Raw genomic sequence first — 22,113 nt, 5'->3', positions numbered from 1 at the left:
AAAAAGGGTAAAACTCAAGTAAAATGAGCCTATTTTCAACAAAAAAAAAAAAAAAAAAAAAAGTGGAGTGTTCCTTTGGCTCCTAGGTCTGAAATGTATGTCACAAAGACTTAAAGGGATAGTTCACCCAAAACTGAAAATTACTCATACTTCAGTTGTCACAAACCTATGCGAGTGTCTTTCCTCTGTTGAACCTAAAAGAAGTTATTTTAAAAAATGTTGTAAATGGGTACCCAGTGACTTCCATAGTATTTGTTTATCCTAATATGAAAGTAAATGGTTACCGGTTTTCAACATTCTTCAAAACTTCTTTTGTGTTCAACAGAAGAAAAAACCTATTTGTTTGAAAATCTTTGGAACTAACTGAGGGTGAGTTAATAGTGAGTAAGTTATCATTTTTGGATGAACTATCCCTTTAAGGCAGTTCTAAAGTAAGGTTATACGGCCATGGCATAACCAATAAAGTACAAAAAACAATTAAATGCATTTAAAATCAAGCTGTTCTCTTAATCCATAGGTCAATCAGATCAGCAGGTAGCAGAAAATTCATGCCTCAGATAAGCAAATATATCATTTATTCACAGCTCAGTGCTCACTTATGAAAACCACAATTCATGAATGCTGTGAAAAAAATCTTAATTAAACATCAGTAAAATATTTGCAAAGAGAAATCTGTGCAATTCTGTCATTGGAATCCCATGTTATGATTACAGGCTCTCCACCTTAAAAATAAAAAGAGGAAAAAAATATTGATAATGATAACAGTTTCTCACATATTATACTTTATTAGCAGGCAAATGCAGAACTGACCTCAGAGAAAGAAGGGAAGTGATGATCGAGAATATAAGCAGCTCTGACACGTTGCTCTCCTTCATTGTTATACTGAATTGCTTCTAGCAGAGGAATGCCATTTAACCTCGTGAACTCTTCAACTCCCTGTTCCAAGAAGGAGTTCAAAGACTTTTAATACAGAGATACATGCTAAATGTGATTCAACAACAAGAATATTAAACTTATCAAGTACATTTATTTATGAAGCACACGACAAAGTGCTGAAGATAATAATCTGCATATAGAGCAATAATAATACAATAAAGAAATGAAAAACTTATTTTTGGCCCATTTTTTTTTATCCTCTACCTTACTAACAGTGTTTTATTTGATGAAGGGTTCCTACTTTATATAGTGTTTCTGACCTGTGGGTTGCTGGAGACCAGCATGTACAGCACTTCCAGACTGAGGGTGACCACCTCCGGGTCGGCCATCTTGAGTGTGGCACAGAGAGCGCTGAGCAGCCCCGCTTGTGTCAAACCAACACAGTATTCTGGTCCGTGATGGGCGATATTACCTAAAACTCTTAATGCCTTACACACACAAAAATGATTACGTGAGAACTGAAATCTAGGTGTGTATGCTATTAAAATGTACAAGTTGAAACAGGAGAACTGTATCAGCAGGAAGATAAAACTTATATTTTTTTTATAGAAACAGCAGCTAACGGCACTGACAAAATTAACCTAGCCAACTATTAGAAAAAATTAAATATCAGCATATTTATAATTTTCTTTCAACAACAACATAAAACAAAATCATGTTTCAGTTTTTAACAGAAGTCTTAGGACACCCAAGGCAATATTTAATTGAAGGGACAGCTCACCCAAAAAACGAAAATTCACTCGCTATTTAATTACCCTCAAGTTTTAATGATGTTGTTTCGTCTGTTGGACGCAAAAAAATATATTTTAAAAAGAGCTGAACACCAGTAACCATTGACTTCCACAGTAGGAAAAACAAGTACTATGGAAGTCAATGCGTGGGTTTTAGCATTTTTCAAAATATCTTAATTTGTGTGAAAAACTCATCACTTACATTTGAACAACTTCAAGGTTTGAAACAAGTAAAGGGTGAGTAAATGATTGTAATCTATAATTAATTATATACTTCATGAATATGTTCTAAAATGCTATTTATTTTCTCTTTACAACTTTTAATTATTTCTTTGAGAACTTTAATTCTTTATAACTCTTAATTATTCACTTTGTAGCTCTTTATAAATATTTTAAATTAAAATTTGTACTGAAACTTTTATTTAGCCCATACACTTTACTGTAAAATTATATATTTATATATATATATATATATATATATATATATATATATATATATATATATATATATATATATATATATATATATATATATATATATATAGTTGAAGACAAAATTATTAGCCCTCTTGTGGAATTTTTATTATTTTTCAAATATTTCTGAAGGGATATTTTTAAAGTATTTCCTAATATTTTCCTTTTTTCGCAAGAAAGTGTAATTTCTTTTAGTTTGGCTGCAATAAAAGCAGTTTTTAAATTCATTCATTCATTTTCTTCTCAGCTTAGACCCTTTATTAATCAGGGGTCGCCACGGTGGAATGAACCGCCAACTTATCCAGCATATGTTTTACGCAGTGGATGCCCTTCCAGCCATAACCCAACATTGGGAAACATACATACAGTATGGCTAATTTAGCTTATTCAATTCACTTATACAGCATGTCTTTGGGTAAACTCCACATAGAATAAGAGGGGTCTGGATGCAGACCGGGGGCAGTGCAATCTGAGCTGCATCCAATGCTTTTTAATGGGCTCACCTAACCCCACCCATCACAGTGATATCACTCACTCCATTTGAGTGCATTGTGTCTCACATTGCATCGCTAAGTGATGCAATCTCAGCTTGCATCATAAAGGCTGCATCCAGATACTATTGCACAAAAATTCCAACTGACCCAGCTGGGGCTCGACCTAGCGACCATCTTGCTGTGAGAGGATCGTGCTGCCTACTACACTGCTGTGCTGCAAAATGATTTGTCCAATGGGCAAGGCAGTGGCGCAGTAGGTAGTGCTGTCGCCTCACAGCAAAAAGGTCGCTGGGTTGCTGGTTCGAACCTCGGCTCAGTTGGCGTTTCTGTGTGGAGTTTGCATGTTCTCCCTGCCTTCGTGTGGGTTTCCTCCGGGTGCTCCAGTTTCCCCCACAGTCCAAATACATGTGGTTGAATTGGGTAGGCTAAATTGTCCGTAGTGTATGAGTATGCGTGTGTGTGTGAATGTGTGTGTGAAAGTTTCCCAGAGATGGGTTGCGGCTGGAAGAGCATCCGCTGCGTAAAAACTTGCTGGATAAGTTGTCGGTTCATTTCGCTGTGGCGACCCCGAATTAATAAAGGGACTAAGCCGATAAGAAAATGAATGAATGAATGAATTTGTCCAATGTAATTAATCTAACTATCCTATTTAACCTAATTAACCATAAGCCCTTAAATGACACTTGCAAAATAACTAGTACAATATAATGCACTGCCATCATGGCAAAAAAAAAAAAAACTTGGTTATTACAACCATCATGTTTTAAAATGTGTTAAAAATCTCTCTTTTCAACAGCATTTAGTATATTTTTAAAAGAATTAAAATTTCACAAGAGGGCGAATAATTTTGCCTTTAATTGTTTGTATGTATATATATATATATATATATATATATATATATATATATATATGTGTGTGTGTGTGTGTGTATGCACGTATACATGTTGCTAACCATTGAGTTAATTCCTCCAGAGAAAGACAGAAATTGGATCAATATGGGAACCATATTTAGAAGCAGTAGCCCAGAACAAAACCCACTGGAACCAGCTGAAAAAATAAATCAATAAAATTAGTCATAATCGTCATTATGCCGTTTTCTCCAATAAAACACCAGCTACTCTTGGTTGTTTTCAGTTTTACTGCTTAGTTAAAGGGGCAGTTCATGAAGATTTACTTACCATTCACTCACCTGCCACACATAAATGAGTTTCTTTCTTCTGTTTAACACAAAACAAGATATTTTAAAAAACCTGTAACCACTTCCACAGTTAAAAAAAAAAAACTCAAATACTATGGAAGTTAATGGTTACATGTTTCCCTCTTCAAAATATCTTCTTTTCTGTTTAACAGAAGAAATAGTCAAACATTTTTGGAACAAGTGAAGTCAGAGTTGGTGTCAGAATTTTCAGTTTTGATGAATTCTCCCTTTAACAGACATGGAAATAAATGTGAGGCTGATGTCCAGCTCACCGGTCAGGTTGTTGAGTGTCCACAGGCTCTCTCTGGACAGAGCAGGGTGAAGGTGAAGGTAAATCTGAGCGAAGACACACAGCGCCGCCAGGAGACGCGTGTCCTCTGGTATGACATCACCTCCACTGGCCAGCAGGTTACCAAGACAACGCAGAAGAGGCCAGATGAGCTGCACAGAAAAAAAAAAAAAAAACTAAAGTCAGCTTCCAGAATAACACAGAGACAATTTTTCTCAGACATTAATGTGCTATAAATAATGTTTAATTTCAACACAAGATAATTATGAGCAACATATTTGACAGTATTCATCAACTGTACTTTTATGTCAAAAAAAATACTGTACGTGATAGTTTACAGCGCATTAATGCTAACTTTCTATTTTAATAACGTATTAGTAACTGTAAAAATGGAAGTGAATTAACATTAATAAAAGCTGTAGAAGGTGACACAGTGGCGCAGTAGGTAGTGCTGTCGCCTCACAGCAAGAAGCTCACTGGTTCGAGCCTCGGCTGGGTCAGTTGGTGTTTCTGTGTGGAGTTTGAATGTTCTCCCTGCGTTTGCATGAGTTTCCTTCGGGTGCTTCATTTTCCCCCCAACAGTCCAAAGACATGCAGTACAGGTGAATTGGGTAGGCTAAATTGACAGTAGTGTATGTATGTGTGGGAACGAGTGAGCATGGGTTTCCCAGTGATGGGTTGCGGCTGGAAGGGCATCCGCTGCGTAAAACATATGCTGAATAAGTTCGCGGTTAATTCCACTGTGGTGACCCTGGATTAATAAAGAGACAGAGCCGAAAAAGAAAATGAATGAATGAAATGCTGTAGAAGTATTTTTTATCAATAGCTTATTTTTAGTAATCAAGACTAAATCAAAATTTACATTTCTTTTATTTGTACTCATTTTTTGTTCTAACTGATTTATCCATGTACTTATTTATTTCTTTACTTACATTTTAAATCATGTGGCCAGATAATTTTCCACCAAAATACCTTTCCTTCCTTTTTAGTGACATAATGATGTCAAACAACACCCTAGATCAGTGGTTCTTAAACTGTGGTACGTGTACAACTAGTGGTACGCAGGCTTCCTTCTAGTGGTACGCGGAGGAATCACTAAATAATCAAAGTAAAAGAATGAACACACTTTTAACCCTTTGGCGTGTACGATAACACCCGTTGTGATCAGTAAATTGATTTTAACGGACTAAACCTTTTATTTTTAATTTTTTAATGTTTGTTATGTGTTCTATCATTTGAAGTTAATTTCCTCCTCATATTTGTCACAGTTGTTGGGGGCATATCCTGTATTTTTATATCCCAATGTTGACAGATTTAATCCCTTGCTTTTCTGACACACATAGCCTACTTTAATGTGTAGTAAACCGAACTAATTTCTAAATTAAATATGTAAATCTAATTCATATATCTAAAATACAAGTTAATTTTCAGATTTCAAAGATACTTATATAAATAAGTCGTATGCATGCGTTATATATTTTAATATCTATCAAAAAGAGTTTTTATATTAATTTTATGACATTTAGCCTATAATTATGAGGCCCAAGAAACATTTCCAGGTTTTGATGAATAGGCTACTTTATGATAATACCTTACATTTAACTACAGCAGTTTAATTTGTACTTTTTAAGAACAGCGGCATTTTTAATTAACTTTTAAAAGCACATTTTAATTTAAACCTTGACACTTTATTTATTTTTACCTGTAGGCACAGCACAGTGTTAATGTTCAAACTATTTATAATGTTCAAAGTGGCTGACAATAATAACTATTAATAATAATAAGAAATAATCTGTAATTACACCAACTACGCTACAGTATTTCAATACCGGTCATTATGGTGGGAGACAATTTGAGAGACAATTTCTTTCTGAGGTGGTACTTGGTGGAATAAAGTTTGAGAACCACTGCCCTAGATTGAAGGACACTCTATTATTACCCACTTGTTTTACTTGAATATACACATACTTTATTGTATGCCTGTAAAACAGCTCATTAGTGCATTAATGCTCATTCATTTCTTACCAGGATCAAATATCTAAACTCAGCATTGGAACGGGAAAGAAATGCTATTAAGTGACTTTAAATGAAATTAAATGGTTATAGATTAAATAAATATTTAAAGTTTAATATTCCAGAAACTGCTGATTTGTGTGAATCTTCACACAACCATTTCCAGAATGACTATAAAAGGAGAAAATATGCCTTTTTGATAATCATAGATGATTTGGAAAGTGTCACTCTGTTTTTCATGGTTTACTCAAATACATATAAAATACCATGTATTGCCTGATATGTTAAATATGTCCATGTTGCTGTTCAGAGCATTATAGAAATTAAAGTAAATAAAATAGACATAATATATGCATTTGCTAATAATGTTAAATGTTTGCTGTAATTACAATTAAAATGAAAACACAAAGATTTATTCATTCATTTTCTTTTCGGCTTATTCCCTTTATTAATCAGGGGTCGCCACAGCGGAATGAACCGCCAACTTATCCAGCATTTGTTTTACGCAGCAGATGCCCTTCCAGCCGCAACCCAACACCGGGAAACACCCATACACTCTTACATTCACACACATGCACTATGGCCAAGTTAGCTTACTCATTTCACCTGTACCGCATGTCTTTGGACTGTGGGGGAAAACGGAGCACCCGCAGGAGACCCACGCCAACATGGGGAGCAAAGACTTATTCAAACTATTAAAAAAAATACTACACTGAATCCCCCCTCCTATAATTCTCAATAATTATTCTCATTTAAAAACATTCTATTACAGTAATGAGATTTGGGGAGGGATTCTTGTCATGGAAATACATGTTATTGTCTTATAACATTCTAGTTTCTTTATTTACACAAAAAGCTGTTTGTTATTTTTCTTATTTCTTTTTTATTTGGAATGAAAAACAACCTGTTTTTGTGATCTTAAGAAAGCCGCCTTGTTTTTCTGCTCTAAAATCAAAAGCATAATCTGGCAGTGAGGCAATTGGCTTCCCTTTACAGTAAAAATACCATAAACAGCATGTATTGCTAATGAATTGTGCAATTTTAATAAATGGTGTAATTTTGAGATCAAAATAGATGAATATCAGAGCTCTACTATAATGTAATGCCAGCCTCAATCACATAATTCCTCTACGGCTCAGTAAATGAATGAAATTCCCAAATCAACGCATTACTGAAGCTTTGCTAAATGGATAGACTGATTACATTTTAAAACATAAATGCTTTGCTGTGGCGATTTACCAGTTCCAGACCGTCCTGTGGGTTTCCTTTTGCAACAGCGCCTCCTAGTGCGATTAAAACAGCACTGCAGTGTGAAAGGGCGCCATGAGCAATCAGCATAGAGTTATCCAGACTGCTGTAAAACACATCACGTCAAATATTAAATGATTTGTCAACATTTGTCAAAAATGAACCGTGTACCACATTAACATGAGAAAAGATACGTCCTTGCTAAAAAAAAAAAAAAAACTGCTTAAACCAGCATTAGCTGGCGGACCAGCCTGGTTTTAGCGATGCACACATAGTTCCACACAGAGATTAATTTTAAGGAATTTCTATTGATTTACATGTCAATAATTACCCGTGCACCATTTTATGAACAATAACGCACAAAACTAAACGTAAAATGACCTAAACATAACATAAACAGCACATCTGGGAGATGACCAGCTAAAACCAGCTTAACCAGCCAAGCCATCATAACCAGGTCAAGCTGGTTTTAGCTGGTCATTTCCCAGTCTGACCAGATAAGACCAGGCTAAAATGTCTGAACCCAGCCTGGAAATGGCCAAAACCCCTCTAAAATCAGACTGGTCACCCAGGTAAATCCAGCCAAGCAGCTTTCATAAACAAAAAATTGTGAAATTTGGTGACTTTTTTCTGACTCCAACATAGAGAAAAGTGAATAATTTTCTATTTTCATGACAGATGTACACATATTTCACAAAGAGGTTAACCTTGAGGAATTCCTATTGATTTACGTGTCAGTAATTACCTGTGCGCCATTTTATAATCAATAACGCACAAAACAAAATGTAATAACGAAAAAAACGTAAACAAAGTTTGTGAAATTTGGTAAAGTTTTTTAAAATGACCAAAACATAAAATAAACAACACATCTTGAAATTTGCTTACTTTTTTCCTGAAATGAAAAGATTAATTGTCTATGTTAATATTTTCATGAAGGTCACACATTTAGAGTAGCTACAGTGGTTATCCTTTGGGTCAATTTTGAGCTCCCAGCGATTAAAAAACAAAACAAAACAAAACAAAAATTTTACACCACAAAAACTACTGGCACACACACTAACACTCCAACACAGATGCACACCTCCCAAACTTACAGAAACACACTAAGAATCTACGGCTTTAACTTTTATGAGTACTGTCTTGCTGAAACCATTTCACACTTACAGTATGCACATTCTTTTAACTTTAGAAAATATTTCCTTTACTTCAGTCAAAAACTAGTGTTAGCCCACTGATTATCCATTGATGATAAACTGCATACTCATATGAGGGAAAACCTTTACATTCCCAGGGTTTGTGATGAAGATGAGGTTGTTTCTTCATGCAAAACAGATTTGAGGATTGAATTTAAATTTAGTTTCTGTATGACATTGCATCTTTGATATATGCATTCTCAGCTTGCAAATCCAAGTCTGCATCCATATACTATTGGGCTTTATAGGCTTCTTAGTGGTTTAGTGAATGCGGGATATTTTTGACCCAAAGGAAAACAATGTACACTGAATTTTAAGACAACAGGAGGGTTAAAGCAGAACTGACATCATCTGGAAGGACTGCCACTAAACAGGTTTCAAACAGTCCTCCATTGTTGTGGTGTGAACGAGAGTAGAAAAGGCCACACCTGCTGACTAAATAGTGCAGACACCACGAGCACTCAATGGCTGGACCGAATCCGAACTCAGGATCCGGAGTCAACGCTGAGATCAAATGAGGGACTATTCCTGAAGCCATGACCGCTCTGCCGTTTAAAACATACAGTGAGAAATAATGGCATCGGCATCAACTACTTATTATAGACAGTAGCAATTTCAGTTGATCATTTGTTGCGTATATTTAAGATATGTTGAAGTTTTGATTAAATAAGCTGTGGTCACTTACGGGATGATTTTTTCTGTTGCGTCTTTGGCCTGTAGAAGCTGGGATAAAGTGAAGCCGAACGCCTCCACCACTGCCAGATTATACCTCTGATTCTAAAACAAAAACAATGCTGCTTTCTAAAGATTGCAAAGAGCATATTCAGGTTCACAGTTCACATTTTATCCTTAATAAAAAATAAATAAAAATCAATAAACAGCTTTTTGCGCAAATAAAGAAACTGCACTATTATTGGGATATTAACATTCATTTTTTTAATAATAGTCGCTCCCCAAATCTCATTACTGTATTAAAATTAAAGTACAAATCTAATTTTTAATTCATTTATTTTCTGTTCAGCTTAGTCCCTTTATTAATCAGGGCTCACCACAGCAGAATGAACCTCCAACTTAACAGCATATGTTTTATATTGATGTCCCAAATAATATTTTTATAAACTCTCAAATAAATTTCTTGTTGTAATACATTTTAATAACGTTTTAAAAATATTATTGTTATATAAATATGATTAAACTATATTGTTTTCTGTATTTGATTTGTAGTTATTTTATTGTTACATTTCCTTGGCAGCTATGTGAAATCAAATATATTTTATTTATTCTCTTTTTTGTTAGTTTAAAAATGTATTTCAATTAGCAAAAAAAAGTTTTATATAATAGTTTTAGTTTGAACTAACTGGATTATGTACTGTATAATGATTAACTGTGATTAACTGTGATCTGGAGGCATTATAGTAATAACATTTATAACAAATGACAGTAAGAAACGTTATTTAGCCTGAAATATGACAAAATATGACAATATAGAGTAATTGAGAATAATCAGAGCGATAATACCAACATTAGCCACAAAATCAATATGTTAGAGGAATGGATGTGCTCAATTAAAGTTGTCCAAAACTCTTTATTGTACAGTAGTTTAAAACATATAATTTCTTTTTATTTAGGATAAAATTTATTGGCAAATATTTTTGTAAAAATGAATTCAGACATGCTGTACAATCCAATATACACACACACACACACACACAGACATAGTTGAAGTCAACATTATTAGCGCTCCAGTGATTTTTTTTTTCATGACTTTTTGACAATATTTCTAATCATACTTTTAAGTCTTATTTGTTTTATTTTGGCTAAAATAAAGGCAGTAAAAAAAAAACATTTAGAGTCAATATTTTTAAACATCTTAAGCATTTTTTTTCAGAATTATACATTGTTATACATTGTTATAATTATACATTGACAGAGTTATACATTGATTTGCCTAATTGCCCTTACATGCCTAGTCAACCTAATTAACCTAGTCAAGCCTTTGAATGTCACTTTAAGCTGAATACTAGTATCTTGAAAAATATCTAATAAAATATTATGTTCTGTCATCATGGAAAAGATAAAAGAAATCAGATAGTTATTAAAACTTATGTTCAAAAATGTGTTGAAAAAATATTCATTACATTAAACAGAAATTGGGAGGAGGTTATATACAGTTGAAGTCAGAATTATTTGCTCCCTTCAATTTTTTTCTGCTTTTTAAAATAGTTTTCAAATGATGCTTAACAGAGCAAGGAAATTTTCACAGTATGTCTGATAATATTTTTTCTTCTGGAAAAAGTCTTATTTGTTTTATTTCGGCTAGAATAAAAGCAGTTTTTAATTTTTTAAACACCATTTTAGGGACAAAATTATTAGCCCCTTAAAGTGATATTTTTTCTAAATAATCTACAGAACAAACCATCATTATACAATAACTTGCTTAATTACCCTAACCTGCCTAATTACCCTTAATTAACCTAGTTAAGCCTTTAAACGTCACTTTAAGCTGTATAGAAGTGTATTAAAAATATCTAGCAAAATATTATTTGCAGTCATCATGGCAAAGATAAAATAAATCAGTTATTAGAGATGAGTTATTAAAACTATTATGTTTAGAAATGTGTTGAGAAAATCATCTCTCCGTTAAACACAAATTGGGGAAAAATAAACAAGCTGTATAGTTATTCAGGGGGCTAATAATTCTGACTTCAACTGTATATATATATATATATATATATATATATATATATATATATATATATATATATATATATATATATTCTTAGACTTGTGATAAAGAGTCATGGCAATTCTAATCAATAACAGTGCATGAAAGTGAAAGTTTGCTACTAGAAAAACTGTAAATGTGCTCACATGAATGCAGTTTGCTAATGCAGAGACTATTCCCTGAGCTAGAAGCTTCTCTCTAACTGCAGCGTTGTCAGGGCACAGATTTCCCAGAGTGTATAAACAAACTTCCTAAAGGACAAGACAAAAGAAACAAAGTAATGAGGAATAAGTGATCACATCTCTCTGACAGTAACTGAAAAAAAAAAACTTTTAAAGTCTCTGTGAAATCAAAATAAAGTTTTTTTTAGAGGTTAGCATCAGTATGTTAGTCTTGAGGTTATCTAAAAGCTGGTATGCTTCAAAACGGTGACAAAATTTGCATTTATAAAACATAAACATCCAAAGCTTGCAGTTTGTTACTTTTACTTAAAGAATTTTTTCAATGTCACTTCATACTTTTTCTCATTAAACCTTCTGACTAATCGAATGCTCTCTATTATTTGGCATGCCCCGCCCCCTTCAAGAGGCTATTGTTATATGTGCTTGAGTTAAAACTTTCTCAATGAGAGAACTGAGATAAAAACAAAATGCCTTTTCCCTTTTTTTCCTTAAATGGAGAGGAGCAACTCTGTCTCACACTGTCTTGATGTTTTAGTTTAAATTACAGTACGTTCAAAACATTTCACGAGACCTTTAAGTCTTTCTTTTGTTGCACTTGATCAATCTGTGACTGTAGATTTCAATTATAGTGCACATTTTTTAAAGGCTGTTTTCTTAAAATAAGCTTTTTCTCGTGTTTTATGATAATAAATCAATTTTAGTCATATTTGCATTCTGAAGGGGTTTACAGAGGCATCTGTCCATATATTATTTGCCTGATTATACACATTTTAACAAGCAAAATATGAAAATGTATTTTTAATCTGGATCTTTCCACATTTTCTGTATTACAGTCATAAAAAAGAGATTAAAAAATCTCCCGTTAAAACATTTGACTCTAATGTGTTTATAAAATAGAAAGAAATCTGAACCTGAAAAATTCAAAAGTTCAGTTTTTTTTGTAGTAGAAGTGTATGCAAATGAATGCAAATTTGCATATTTAAAGGAATGGTTCACCCAAAACTGAAAATTCTGGTATTGTTTACTCACCCTTTACTTTTCCAAACCTTTCTGAGTTTCTGTTCAACACAAACAAAGATATTTTGAAGTATTCCTGAAACCTGTCACCATTTACTTCAATAGTAATTGTTTTTCCTACTATGGAAGTTAATAATTTCAGGTTTTCAGCTTTCTCTAAAACATCTTCTTTAGTGTTCAACAGAATATAAAGAAACACATAAAGGGCTCTATTTTGACGGTCCATGCGCAGAGTGCAAAACGCAGGGCGCAAACGCTTTCAGGGCGTGTCAGGACGCGTTTTTGCTAATTTAAGGACGGGAAATCTGCCTTGCGCCTCTGCGCATGGTCTAAAAGGGTTGAGTTTATTTTCTTAATGAGTTATAGGTGTGTTTTGAAAATAAACCAATTAGAATCTCATCTTCCATTCCCTTTAAGACCCAGCTGCGTCGTGCCAAGAGCGCATTCGCTATTTACAGGACGCAAAGTAAGTCTAAGTGGAAAAAATTAGCATTTCACAAGCAAACAGTTAACAGTTGACAGTTTTTTAACAGAAAACTGTTAAACAGAGCATCTACTGCGTGAGAATGAGAGATAATGGATCACTTTTACTTTCACTCTTGGATAGGGAAACCTTTATGCTCAGACATCAATTAGTCTATAAATAAATACTTTTGTTTGTTAAGCGCAAATATTCGTTTCAAAACTATTTCTAAATTCAGTTCTAATTTCCAGCAAATGAATAAATGAACAATAATAACAAAATGAGCTCAAAAACCTGAGTTATATCCTAAAACACATGCTGCGCCCCATATGGTCTAAAACCTGACAGGTAGGCAAATCTAAGCTTGTTTTTAATAAAACAAATATAAATTTGGATATAATAAATAATACTGCTAATAATAATAACATTATACAAAAGCAAATTGTTATGAATGAACAAAAAAAAAAACTCCCGAGATGAAGAAGACATAAAAAGCAGTGATTTTTCATATTTATGTAGGCTAGAAAATAGTATGTTTTGTAATATTTTAATCCATTATATTTATATTCTATATCTATTCTTATTATATCCTATATATATATCCTTAATATTAAATTTTTTTCATATGTAAAGATATTTGCCTATTGCTCTCTTGTGCGTATTAAGCAGTATGTAAGCGAGGCGCAACTCTGCGCCGGAGTTTAGACCGGGTTAGTTTTGGTCTAATGAAAAATCTTTTATAGATTCTCAAAATAGCAACACGCCAGCGGTCCGCCTCAGAACGTCTTCCTTTTTAGACCAGAACGCCAATAGGCGCACAATTGAGCGCTTATGCATTTGCTATTTAAACAGCGTAGCACAACGCCTCAAAACGACTCTTGCGCCAAGCTGAAACTACCAAAGGACTATTGCGCCACGCCTTGCGCCACACTGCGCCGGGTGTATGATAGGGCCCAAAGGTTTTGAAACCACTTGAGGTAAATAGTAAATACATTTTTGGTTGAACTATCCCTTTTAGCATTATAGAAAACTTGTAATACAAAAGATGTTTTCAATTCTTCATGTAATCAATTCTTCAGTCGGTATGGGGATAACTATTGTTTGTGTTTTTCATGATATGAAGTGGTGGTGCACTCACTGTTAGTTGTGTGCTCTGGCTGGAGAGGTAGGTGAGTAGGTATGGGCCGGCTGGCACACAGGCCTGACTAACACTGGGATGAGAAGAGTGGGACAGCTGGTGGAGACAGCGAGTCGCTTCCAGCTGACACTGAGCATTATGAGCACTGAGCTGCCCAATCAACATGTGCATGCTGTTCTCTGATCTGAACAAAAACACACACAATATTGTAGGAAGAACAGTACACATGGCTGACAAATAAGCATTTCATTATACATTTAAAACAGAATTAAAAATAATTTAATCTTGCTTTAAATACATTTACATTTAGTCATTTAGCAGACGCTTTTATCCAAAGAGACTTACAAATGAGGACAAGGAAGCAATTTACACAACTATAAGAGCAACAATGAATAAGTGCTATAGGCAAGTTTCAGGTATGTAAAGTCTAAGAAGGAGAGCATTAGTAATTTTTTTTTTTTTTTGAGTGCAGTTAGTGGTATAGCCAGAGAGGCAATTGCAGATTAGGAAGTGAAGTGGAGAATACATGTTAAAGACACATGAATTGCTGTAGATAGATGTATAAAGCATAATATATGTGTTTTAATGTTTGAAATCACTTTTGAAAAAGTTAAACAACATATTTATTATGAGTATTACAATTACAATTAGAATATACAAAGTCATCATATACTAAATGTTATTGTATTTTAAATGATCAAAAGCATCTTGCTGACAAATCAGTCTTCATATATCATATAACCTTTTCTTATTCTCATCGAGGCTGAATTAACTGATCAAAAATATATTTATCTCCAAATTCAGTGATACAGAAAAGTAGTAAAATTGTTTTACTTGAAGAACTGGTTTGTATATAAATGTATATATTTTCACATTTTATTATGATGATTATTATGAATGATTATTATTATTTTTTGAAAATAGTTTGCTTAAACTTTTTGTGGCATAACATATTGCAACAGAAAAAAGTTATTTTAAATTAGCTTTTCTTTCAAAATTTTCACAAATACATTTTTTTCTGTAAATTTGATCAAATACATAAAGTCTTGGAAAGCAAGAGAGATCTTTAAAAATAAAAGCGTGCATATACATAAAACTAAAACTATATTTATTTTCAATTTTATATGCAAATTGTTTTCTTAATGCAGCTATTTTTTCAGTTTATCCACTGGTATTTGCTTTTAAAGACCAGTTGAATAAACTGGTTGATTTGTAGTCATACTTAATGAAAGCAAGTTGGTTCTCTGGGTTTCTCAGTGCTTTTCTTAGAGATGCCAGACGAGCTGCTTTCTCCTCACCGCCCATCTGGACTCCACGTATCATCTCTTTCACCTAATGCCACAAATACAACACATGAGCTATATTCTTTATGATAAAAATAAACAATTTGTTTCTCTTTAGATACCTGTTCAGAAGACAGAAAAGTAAAGCATGTTTCCATAGACTCTTCCTCCTCTTTCTCTTCTTCCTCAACATCATTTTGCAGGAGTCTCTTACTGACCAGCTGTCTGTCTTTCCGAGCCTGTCTAAGAGCTGTGAATACATGAATATGTAAATATTATGTTTTATTATTGGCTACGTTTAAACACATCTAAAAGATAAACAGGTGACATCAAGACAAGGTTAAAATATCATATATAAAGCATATTAAGAGATGACAGGGTTATAATATGATATAATTTTGATATAGAATAGTAAAACAAACATCAATACCTTTCTCAAATTCTCTTCTCTTGCGTTTGAACTCCTCTAAATCACTTGCAGATGCACTTGCTTTGTGATGGATAGTTTTCAGCCTCCACATATTTATTATTCTTACTATCCAAACGGAAAACGCGCTCTTTATTGTAACTTATAACTTTAAAAACTTTAAGCCTGTCTTCTTTTTTTATTTTATCTCATTACATTCTATAAAAAACGTCTATCATACTGGTTTGCTGTTGATTTGCAGTTGTTATACATGAAGAGCGAAATATTTTTTCAAAATAAGAGATTGCCATGTAAACGTTAATGTATTATTATTATTATTATTATTATTATTATTATTATTATTATTATTATTATCATTATTTTTATTATCACTATTATAAATAATTATGAATAGATCGTGACTTTGTACCCCGCTACTAACCAGTCTCTCGTACTCCAAACTGTTGGCGTGGCTTTTATTATGTTGTTTCAGATTCGGTTGCTTCTGTCTCTTTTAGCTTCACGCTGTAGTGAAGAACACTCGAGTAGGCGCTCGCAATAAATCTCGATGCCATTAGTAAATAAACACAGAGTACATCCAGAGTTAACTATACATTTTCTAGGTAAGTGACTATTGAAAATCGTATATTTTACAGTAAAAATAAATCGATAGAAATCGAAGGCTTTTATTTTATTTATCCACAGACCCACACAACACGAAGGCCACATGTTCCTACAGCATGCGTTAATGTTATGAACAATGTTATTACATAATAGTGTCAAGACAAGTTACTTGATTTTCGAATATATAATCCTGTCGCATTCGTTGTTATAATGTATATATTTGGTCTTAAATGTTTACTTGATATTAGCGTTTCAACTTAGTGACTGACAAGAAGTGGTTTGTTTGTTGTTGATACACATTTCACTGCCCTGAGGTGATAATTTGCTGTCATATAGTAAAAATGTGTGTATTCCTGGCAGTCTACATTCTATTTTTCACACTAAATCTAAGGTAAATATGGGTTGTCACAGACAATAATTATCATTGTAAACGTAGTAAATTGTGATAAACAGGGTTTCTGCGGGGTCTTAAAAATCTTAAAATATCTTAAATCTCGAAATCAAACTTTTAACTTTAGGCCATAAAAAGTTTACATTTACTAAAATACTGTTTTGTAGGTCTTAAATAGTTTTTAAACAGGTCTTAATTTTCCTTTATTCACGTGTTGCTACTCAATCTGGCCAAAATCCATACACTCACCAACAATTCATCTCAATAAAACCATTTTTTTTAATTAAAAAGGTCATTTTACCTCTATTTATGATAATGGTTTAATTATTTTCCTTACAGTGACATTTGGTTAAAAGTTGGAGAGAAAAAAAGTGTATGAATACATCAAATAGAGCTTGCTTGTTTTTACACAATATTTATAATATTTAGCTAAGAAATCAAAACTATTTAATTTTTTTATTATTAATTTATTATTAAATGTATTGAATTATAATAATTCTTTTAATAGGTCAAATAAAAGTCTTTTCCATCTGTGCCATTTGAAAAATTCCTTAGCCCTTAGCACTTTATGAATCTAAAATCTCATTCATAATGGTCTTAAAAAGTCTTAAATTTAACTCTGTGAAACCTACAGAAACCCTGGATAAACCAGTTTTTGTTGTTACATTTTAAACCAAATCTCAAAAACTGTCCTATGGTGTGACCGTTACAAGCATAGTTCAATGAATTAACTTATAAACTCTTAGAAATGAATAAAAGAATTGTAAAATCATAAATACCTCAATTTTACAAGTGGCCATTTTATTCATTAATTTTCCTTTGGCTTAGTCCCTTTATTCATTATGGGTCGCCACAGCGGAATGAACTGCCAACTTATCCAGCATGTTTTACACAGAGGATACCCTTTCAGCTGCAACCCAGTATTGGGAAACAGCCATACTCTCTCTCTCTCTCTCTCTCTCTCTCTCACACACACACACACACACACACACACACACACACTCATACATTGCGGCCAATTTAGTTTATTCAATTCAATCTATACCGCATGTCTTTGGACTGTGGGGGAAACCGGAGCACCCGGAGGAAACCCATGCCAACATGGGGAGAACATACAAACTCCACACAGAAATGCCAATTGGTCTAGCCGGGACTCGAAGCAGCGACCTACTTCCTCGAGGGTGCTAGTGCTAACCACTGAGCCACCATGTTGCCTGTGGCCATTTTAGTAAATGGAAATATATATTATTTTAATCCATATATGTTTAAAAACAAAGAACTTGATGCATTTTGTCACTGCACATATAGTTTTGTGACACCATATGCTCATTTTAAATCAGGCAATTCCATAGAAACATTTGAATTAGTTGAAAGACCCCATAATGATGGGTTGTTGCTATAAGGGATACAGCTGTGGCTGGAAATTAATAAGAATTGTTTGTAATATTTATTAAATTACCCAATATATTGTATTTAGAGTATTTAAAGTCAATGTACTGTAAAGTATTAATTATTGTTGTACAGTGTCACCTATATGATGGCATATTGATTTGCATATCTGAAGCTGTATCCCGTCTAGACTTAACTTCATTCTACTGAAGCACATGACGAGCATCTGTTAAGTTTGTGTCTCAGGATGTTTTACATATTGAACGTTTTTGGAATGATTGTCACATTTTGGTTAGGCAGTGGCGCAGTAGGTAGTGCTGTCGCCTCACAGCAAGAAGGTCGCTGGTTCGAACCTCGGCTCAGTTGGCGTTTCTGTGTGGAGTTTGCATGTTCTCCCTGCCTTCGCGTGGGTTTCCTCCGGGTGCTCCGGTTTCCCCCACAGTCCAAAGACATGCGGAACAGGTAAATTGGGTAGACTAAATTGTCCGTAGTGTATGAGTGCGTGTGTGGATGTTTCCCAGAGATGGGTTACGGCTGGAAGGGCATCCGCTGCGTAAAAAACTTGCTGGATAAGTTGACGGTTCATTTCGCTGTGGCGACCCCGGATTAATAAAGGGATTAAGCCGACAAGAAAATGAATGAATGAATGAATGAATGAATTGTCACATTTTGTTGTACTTTGTGTGACACACATATTTATCAAAAATGTCCAAAAAGTCATGGAGAAAAAGAAATCATATAAAATAAATAGCACTTAAGATAAGTGTCAAACAATGAAGATAAATCACTCTCATGCAATTTGTAAATTATTAAGAGTTGTTTTTCCTAATTTTTGCTGTCTCACCATTGGAAATTTGAACAGTACAGTTCAGTGAAAAGTAAAAGATTGAAATAATTAAGTTATTTTGTAATATTTGATCTTATGTCATTGGAATACTTTACTCACTGGTCAAGGGGAAAAACTTTTTATCAGTTCTGGACTCCGTTCCTTGAATATGATTTTTGCAAAACCTTAGATCACCATAAACTTTGGTTAATTTATGTACTTTTCTATTTTTATTATTACTCTGTATTTTCATGTCTTCTTTTTGATTTTGATTTTCATTATGTGCTGTGATGTTAAGAAATTTGTTGGTTGTAAGCTGTGGTCATTGTTCTGTTCTTTTTTTGTTTTGTTAAAATAAAGGCAAAAAAAATAAAAAATTAACAAGTCATATTGTTTTTACTGTTAGTTATTAAATTAATTTTAAAACCCCCCCAAAAAATTAAGTTATTTTCTCATATATCCTCAAACGTCAGACTTCAAACTACAAGTTTTGTCTTCAAAATTTGTTTTCCAGAAAGCACTTTCAACTCGTGTTTTTTTTCAGGTGACAGATTTTTCAGAGGTATATATCCACCATGTCAAAGGCAACCAAACGCAAGCACGTAGTCAAAGAAGTACTGGAGGATTATGTCACACCCACTGAAGACCAGCAGATCATGAGGGTACTTGAGTAGTTTTTGGGTGCTGCAGAACTCTTATTATACTATGTATGTAATAATTGTACACCTCTTTCACATCACAGGTCTTGGGAAGTAATGGCAATAACCTCCATGAAGCTGTGACTGGCAGTGGCGAGCGTTTTCTCCTCAGTATGCCTACTAAGTTCCGCAAGAACATCTGGATCAAACGAGGTGAGTTTGTTTTACTTTGCACCAATAGGCTGAATAGCTGAGCTGAATAAAAGATCAGTTTCTTTGGATTTACAGGTTTTAGTTGAGTATTTTTAGTTTATTTATTCAGTTTACTTATCAGTTTATTTATTATATATTAAAAAATTGCCCTGGTTTCCCCCCACAGTCCAAAGACATGCGCTATTAGTGAACTGAATAAGCTAAATTGGCTGTAGTGTATGAGTGTGTGTGTGTGTGTGTGAAAGAGTGTGTATGGATGTTTCCAAGTGTTGGGTGGCCGCTGGATTAATTTTGTTGTGTCTACCCCATAATAATAAAGGGATTAAGCCAAAATGAATGAATGCATAAATGTTATCAAAATATGACATTTCTTTCAAACACAAAATAAAAATGTTTTAATTTAGCACAGTTAAAAAAAAACAATTTAAAAAATGAATACATGTTCATATTCATTTTTCAATAAAAATATCTATGTTTTAAGCAATCAATAGATCAAAATCTGGTAGAGTAACACTGATTTTTCAATTATAACACATTGAAACATTTGTTATTCTGACTAATTTACATTTTCTGAAAAACATGTGCTCTAGAATGACAAATTCAGTTTCAAATTTTGAAGATAAGCTGTCAACCATATATTAATAAGATATTTGAAGATTTTACTCAAACCCACACACAAAAATCCTTTAAATCTGTTTTTAAATTGAATTGTTTACATTTGACGTTTCTCTTTTTGTTAGGAGACTTTGTCATTGTTGATCCCATTAAAGAAGGAGGAAAGGTAAAAGGAGAAATTAGCTTCATACTTTACAGGGACCATATTCAGCACCTGAGGAAACTTGGTGTCTGGTAAGACCATTTGCATTATTTTAATACTGAGTTGTTGTGAATTTAAAATAATTTCATAGTATAATTTTTATATTACATAATAATAAATAATCATTAAAAACGATGTAGGTCAGTATTAAGAAAAAGGAGAAAGTTAGTGGTAAAAAAAAAATGTTTAGTGGTGAAAATAAGTGTTGAACACCCACCATTTTTCTCTGAAAACATATTTCTAAAGGTGCTGTTGGTTTTGAATTTTTCACTGGATGTTGGTAAATACCAAAGAAATCCATAAATGCAAACAAAACAAATCAAATAAATTTACTAATTCAGTTGTGTGTAATAAAATGAAATTACACAGGAAAACTGAACACACGAAGAAAGGGAGGTGTAGAAAGGCAGTGAAAGCCCAGACAGCCGCTGAAATCTCTCAATTGTTCTTCAGCAACCCTCTGTCCTTCCTCTTTGTTAATTAAAATTATCTGCTTCAGTCCAAAATATACATTTCAATTCATGTTAATTCATTCTCCGTATTTTTTAAGCTGCTATTACCAAAAAAAAACTTTTAATATAAAGTATTAAACACGTTTCAGTAGTTCAGCACTTTACCATAAAGTATATGGCATGTCATTGCATTATCACACGTAACTCATTTTTCAGATTTTTAAAAAATGTTTGTATTGTTTAGATTTTCCATCCAAAATCTGGTTCAATTCCATGTCAACAGCTCCTTTAGAAATTTTATTCCCAGGAAAAAAACACAAGGTGTTAAATGTATACATTTTTACCTTGTTTATATTTAGTTCAATATTTATAATCTATAAAATAAAATGAGCATATCGGTTATATTTGATGCATCTTTGAGTCATAAATAGACACAACAGTTATTTTGATTATCATGTGCTCAAGAGATCCGTCTGAGAGAGCAAAGCTGAAGTGCATTTAGTAAACTTCATTTTCACAACGAACACAGGCCAGAAGGATTCCAGGAGGATCGCACATCCGGTGAGAGAAACGAGGGAACACCGAAAGAAAGAAGTGAAGAAAAAGAAGAGGAGGAGGGTGACAGCGAATCTGAGGACGATGACAGCGATCTGTTTGTGAACACCAATCGTGCCACTGTTCTTTACAGTGAGAGTGAGGAAGAAACCGATGAAGATGAGGAAGAAGATAAAGGAAGAGCATAAATCTACAAATGATACCACAACATGACCAAGAACAGCTTTCTGTGGTGAGAAACCTAGGTTAGAAACTTGGAAAAACCCATTTATGCCTGATTTCAAAATGTCAAGAGTTCTCTTGCATGGCTTTGAGAAGGTGTTCAAAACGTTTTGTTTGAGTTAAAGGAAACTTGATTATGTATATGTATCATAATTATTGTAAATAAGGAGTTGTAATAAATTCTCTTTCGTATGCT

The 22,113-nt window shown here is 33.4% G+C and overlaps 2 protein-coding genes across 8 annotated transcripts; one reads left to right on the top strand and one right to left on the bottom strand.

Annotated features, from left to right (window-relative positions):
- Positions 1–558: 558 nt before the first annotated feature.
- On the bottom strand, positions 559–16,063 carry tmco6 (transmembrane and coiled-coil domains 6). Of its 7 annotated transcripts, none has more exons than XM_087280554.1 (13): positions 15,815–16,063; positions 15,507–15,634; positions 15,324–15,433; positions 14,102–14,285; positions 11,448–11,552; positions 9,262–9,353; positions 9,005–9,121; positions 7,375–7,486; positions 4,106–4,274; positions 3,588–3,682; positions 1,197–1,364; positions 811–936; positions 559–722 (listed from the first exon to the last, which is right to left on the bottom strand). In XM_087280554.1, exons 1-13 carry the CDS (start codon positions 15,903–15,905, stop codon positions 708–710), a joined length of 1,512 nt encoding a protein of 503 aa, XP_087136680.1. In that variant the 5' UTR covers positions 15,906–16,063; the 3' UTR covers positions 559–707.
- Positions 16,064–16,370: 307 nt separating this feature from the next.
- eif1ad (eukaryotic translation initiation factor 1A domain containing) lies at positions 16,371–22,109 on the top strand. Its single transcript, NM_200468.1, is given in 5 exon segments — positions 16,371–16,413; positions 19,565–19,682; positions 19,763–19,871; positions 20,612–20,720; positions 21,670–22,109. Coding segments are annotated over 4 exon segments (519 nt in total). The 5' UTR covers positions 16,371–16,413; positions 19,565–19,595; the 3' UTR covers positions 21,884–22,109.
- The last annotated feature ends 4 nt before the right edge of the window (positions 22,110–22,113 follow it).

The sequence above is a fragment of the Danio rerio genome, chromosome 14 (genome assembly GCF_052040795.2).
Source record: "Danio rerio strain M-AB ecotype USA chromosome 14, GRCz13ab, whole genome shotgun sequence".
Classification (NCBI taxonomy): Eukaryota; Metazoa; Chordata; class Actinopteri; order Cypriniformes; family Danionidae; genus Danio; species Danio rerio.
Note: the sequence above shows the minus strand (reverse complement) of the source record. Positions and strands in the feature narration are given on the sequence as shown.

What these genes read in the sequence shown, in the direction of transcription:
- tmco6 (XM_087280554.1), bottom strand. Translation starts at nt 15,905, where the DNA reads ATGTGGAGGCTGAAAACTATCCATCACAAAGCAAGTGCATCTGCAAGT. An exon ending in CACAGGACGGTCTGGAACTG is followed by an intron (nt 4,275 to 7,374) that starts GTAAATCGCCAC and finishes TTTTCTGTGCAG; the next exon opens with CTCATCTGGCCTCTTCTGCG. An exon ending in CTGGAGGAATTAACTCAATG is followed by an intron (nt 1,365 to 3,587) that starts GTTAGCAACATG and finishes TGTGTGTGTAAG; the next exon opens with GCATTAAGAGTTTTAGGTAA.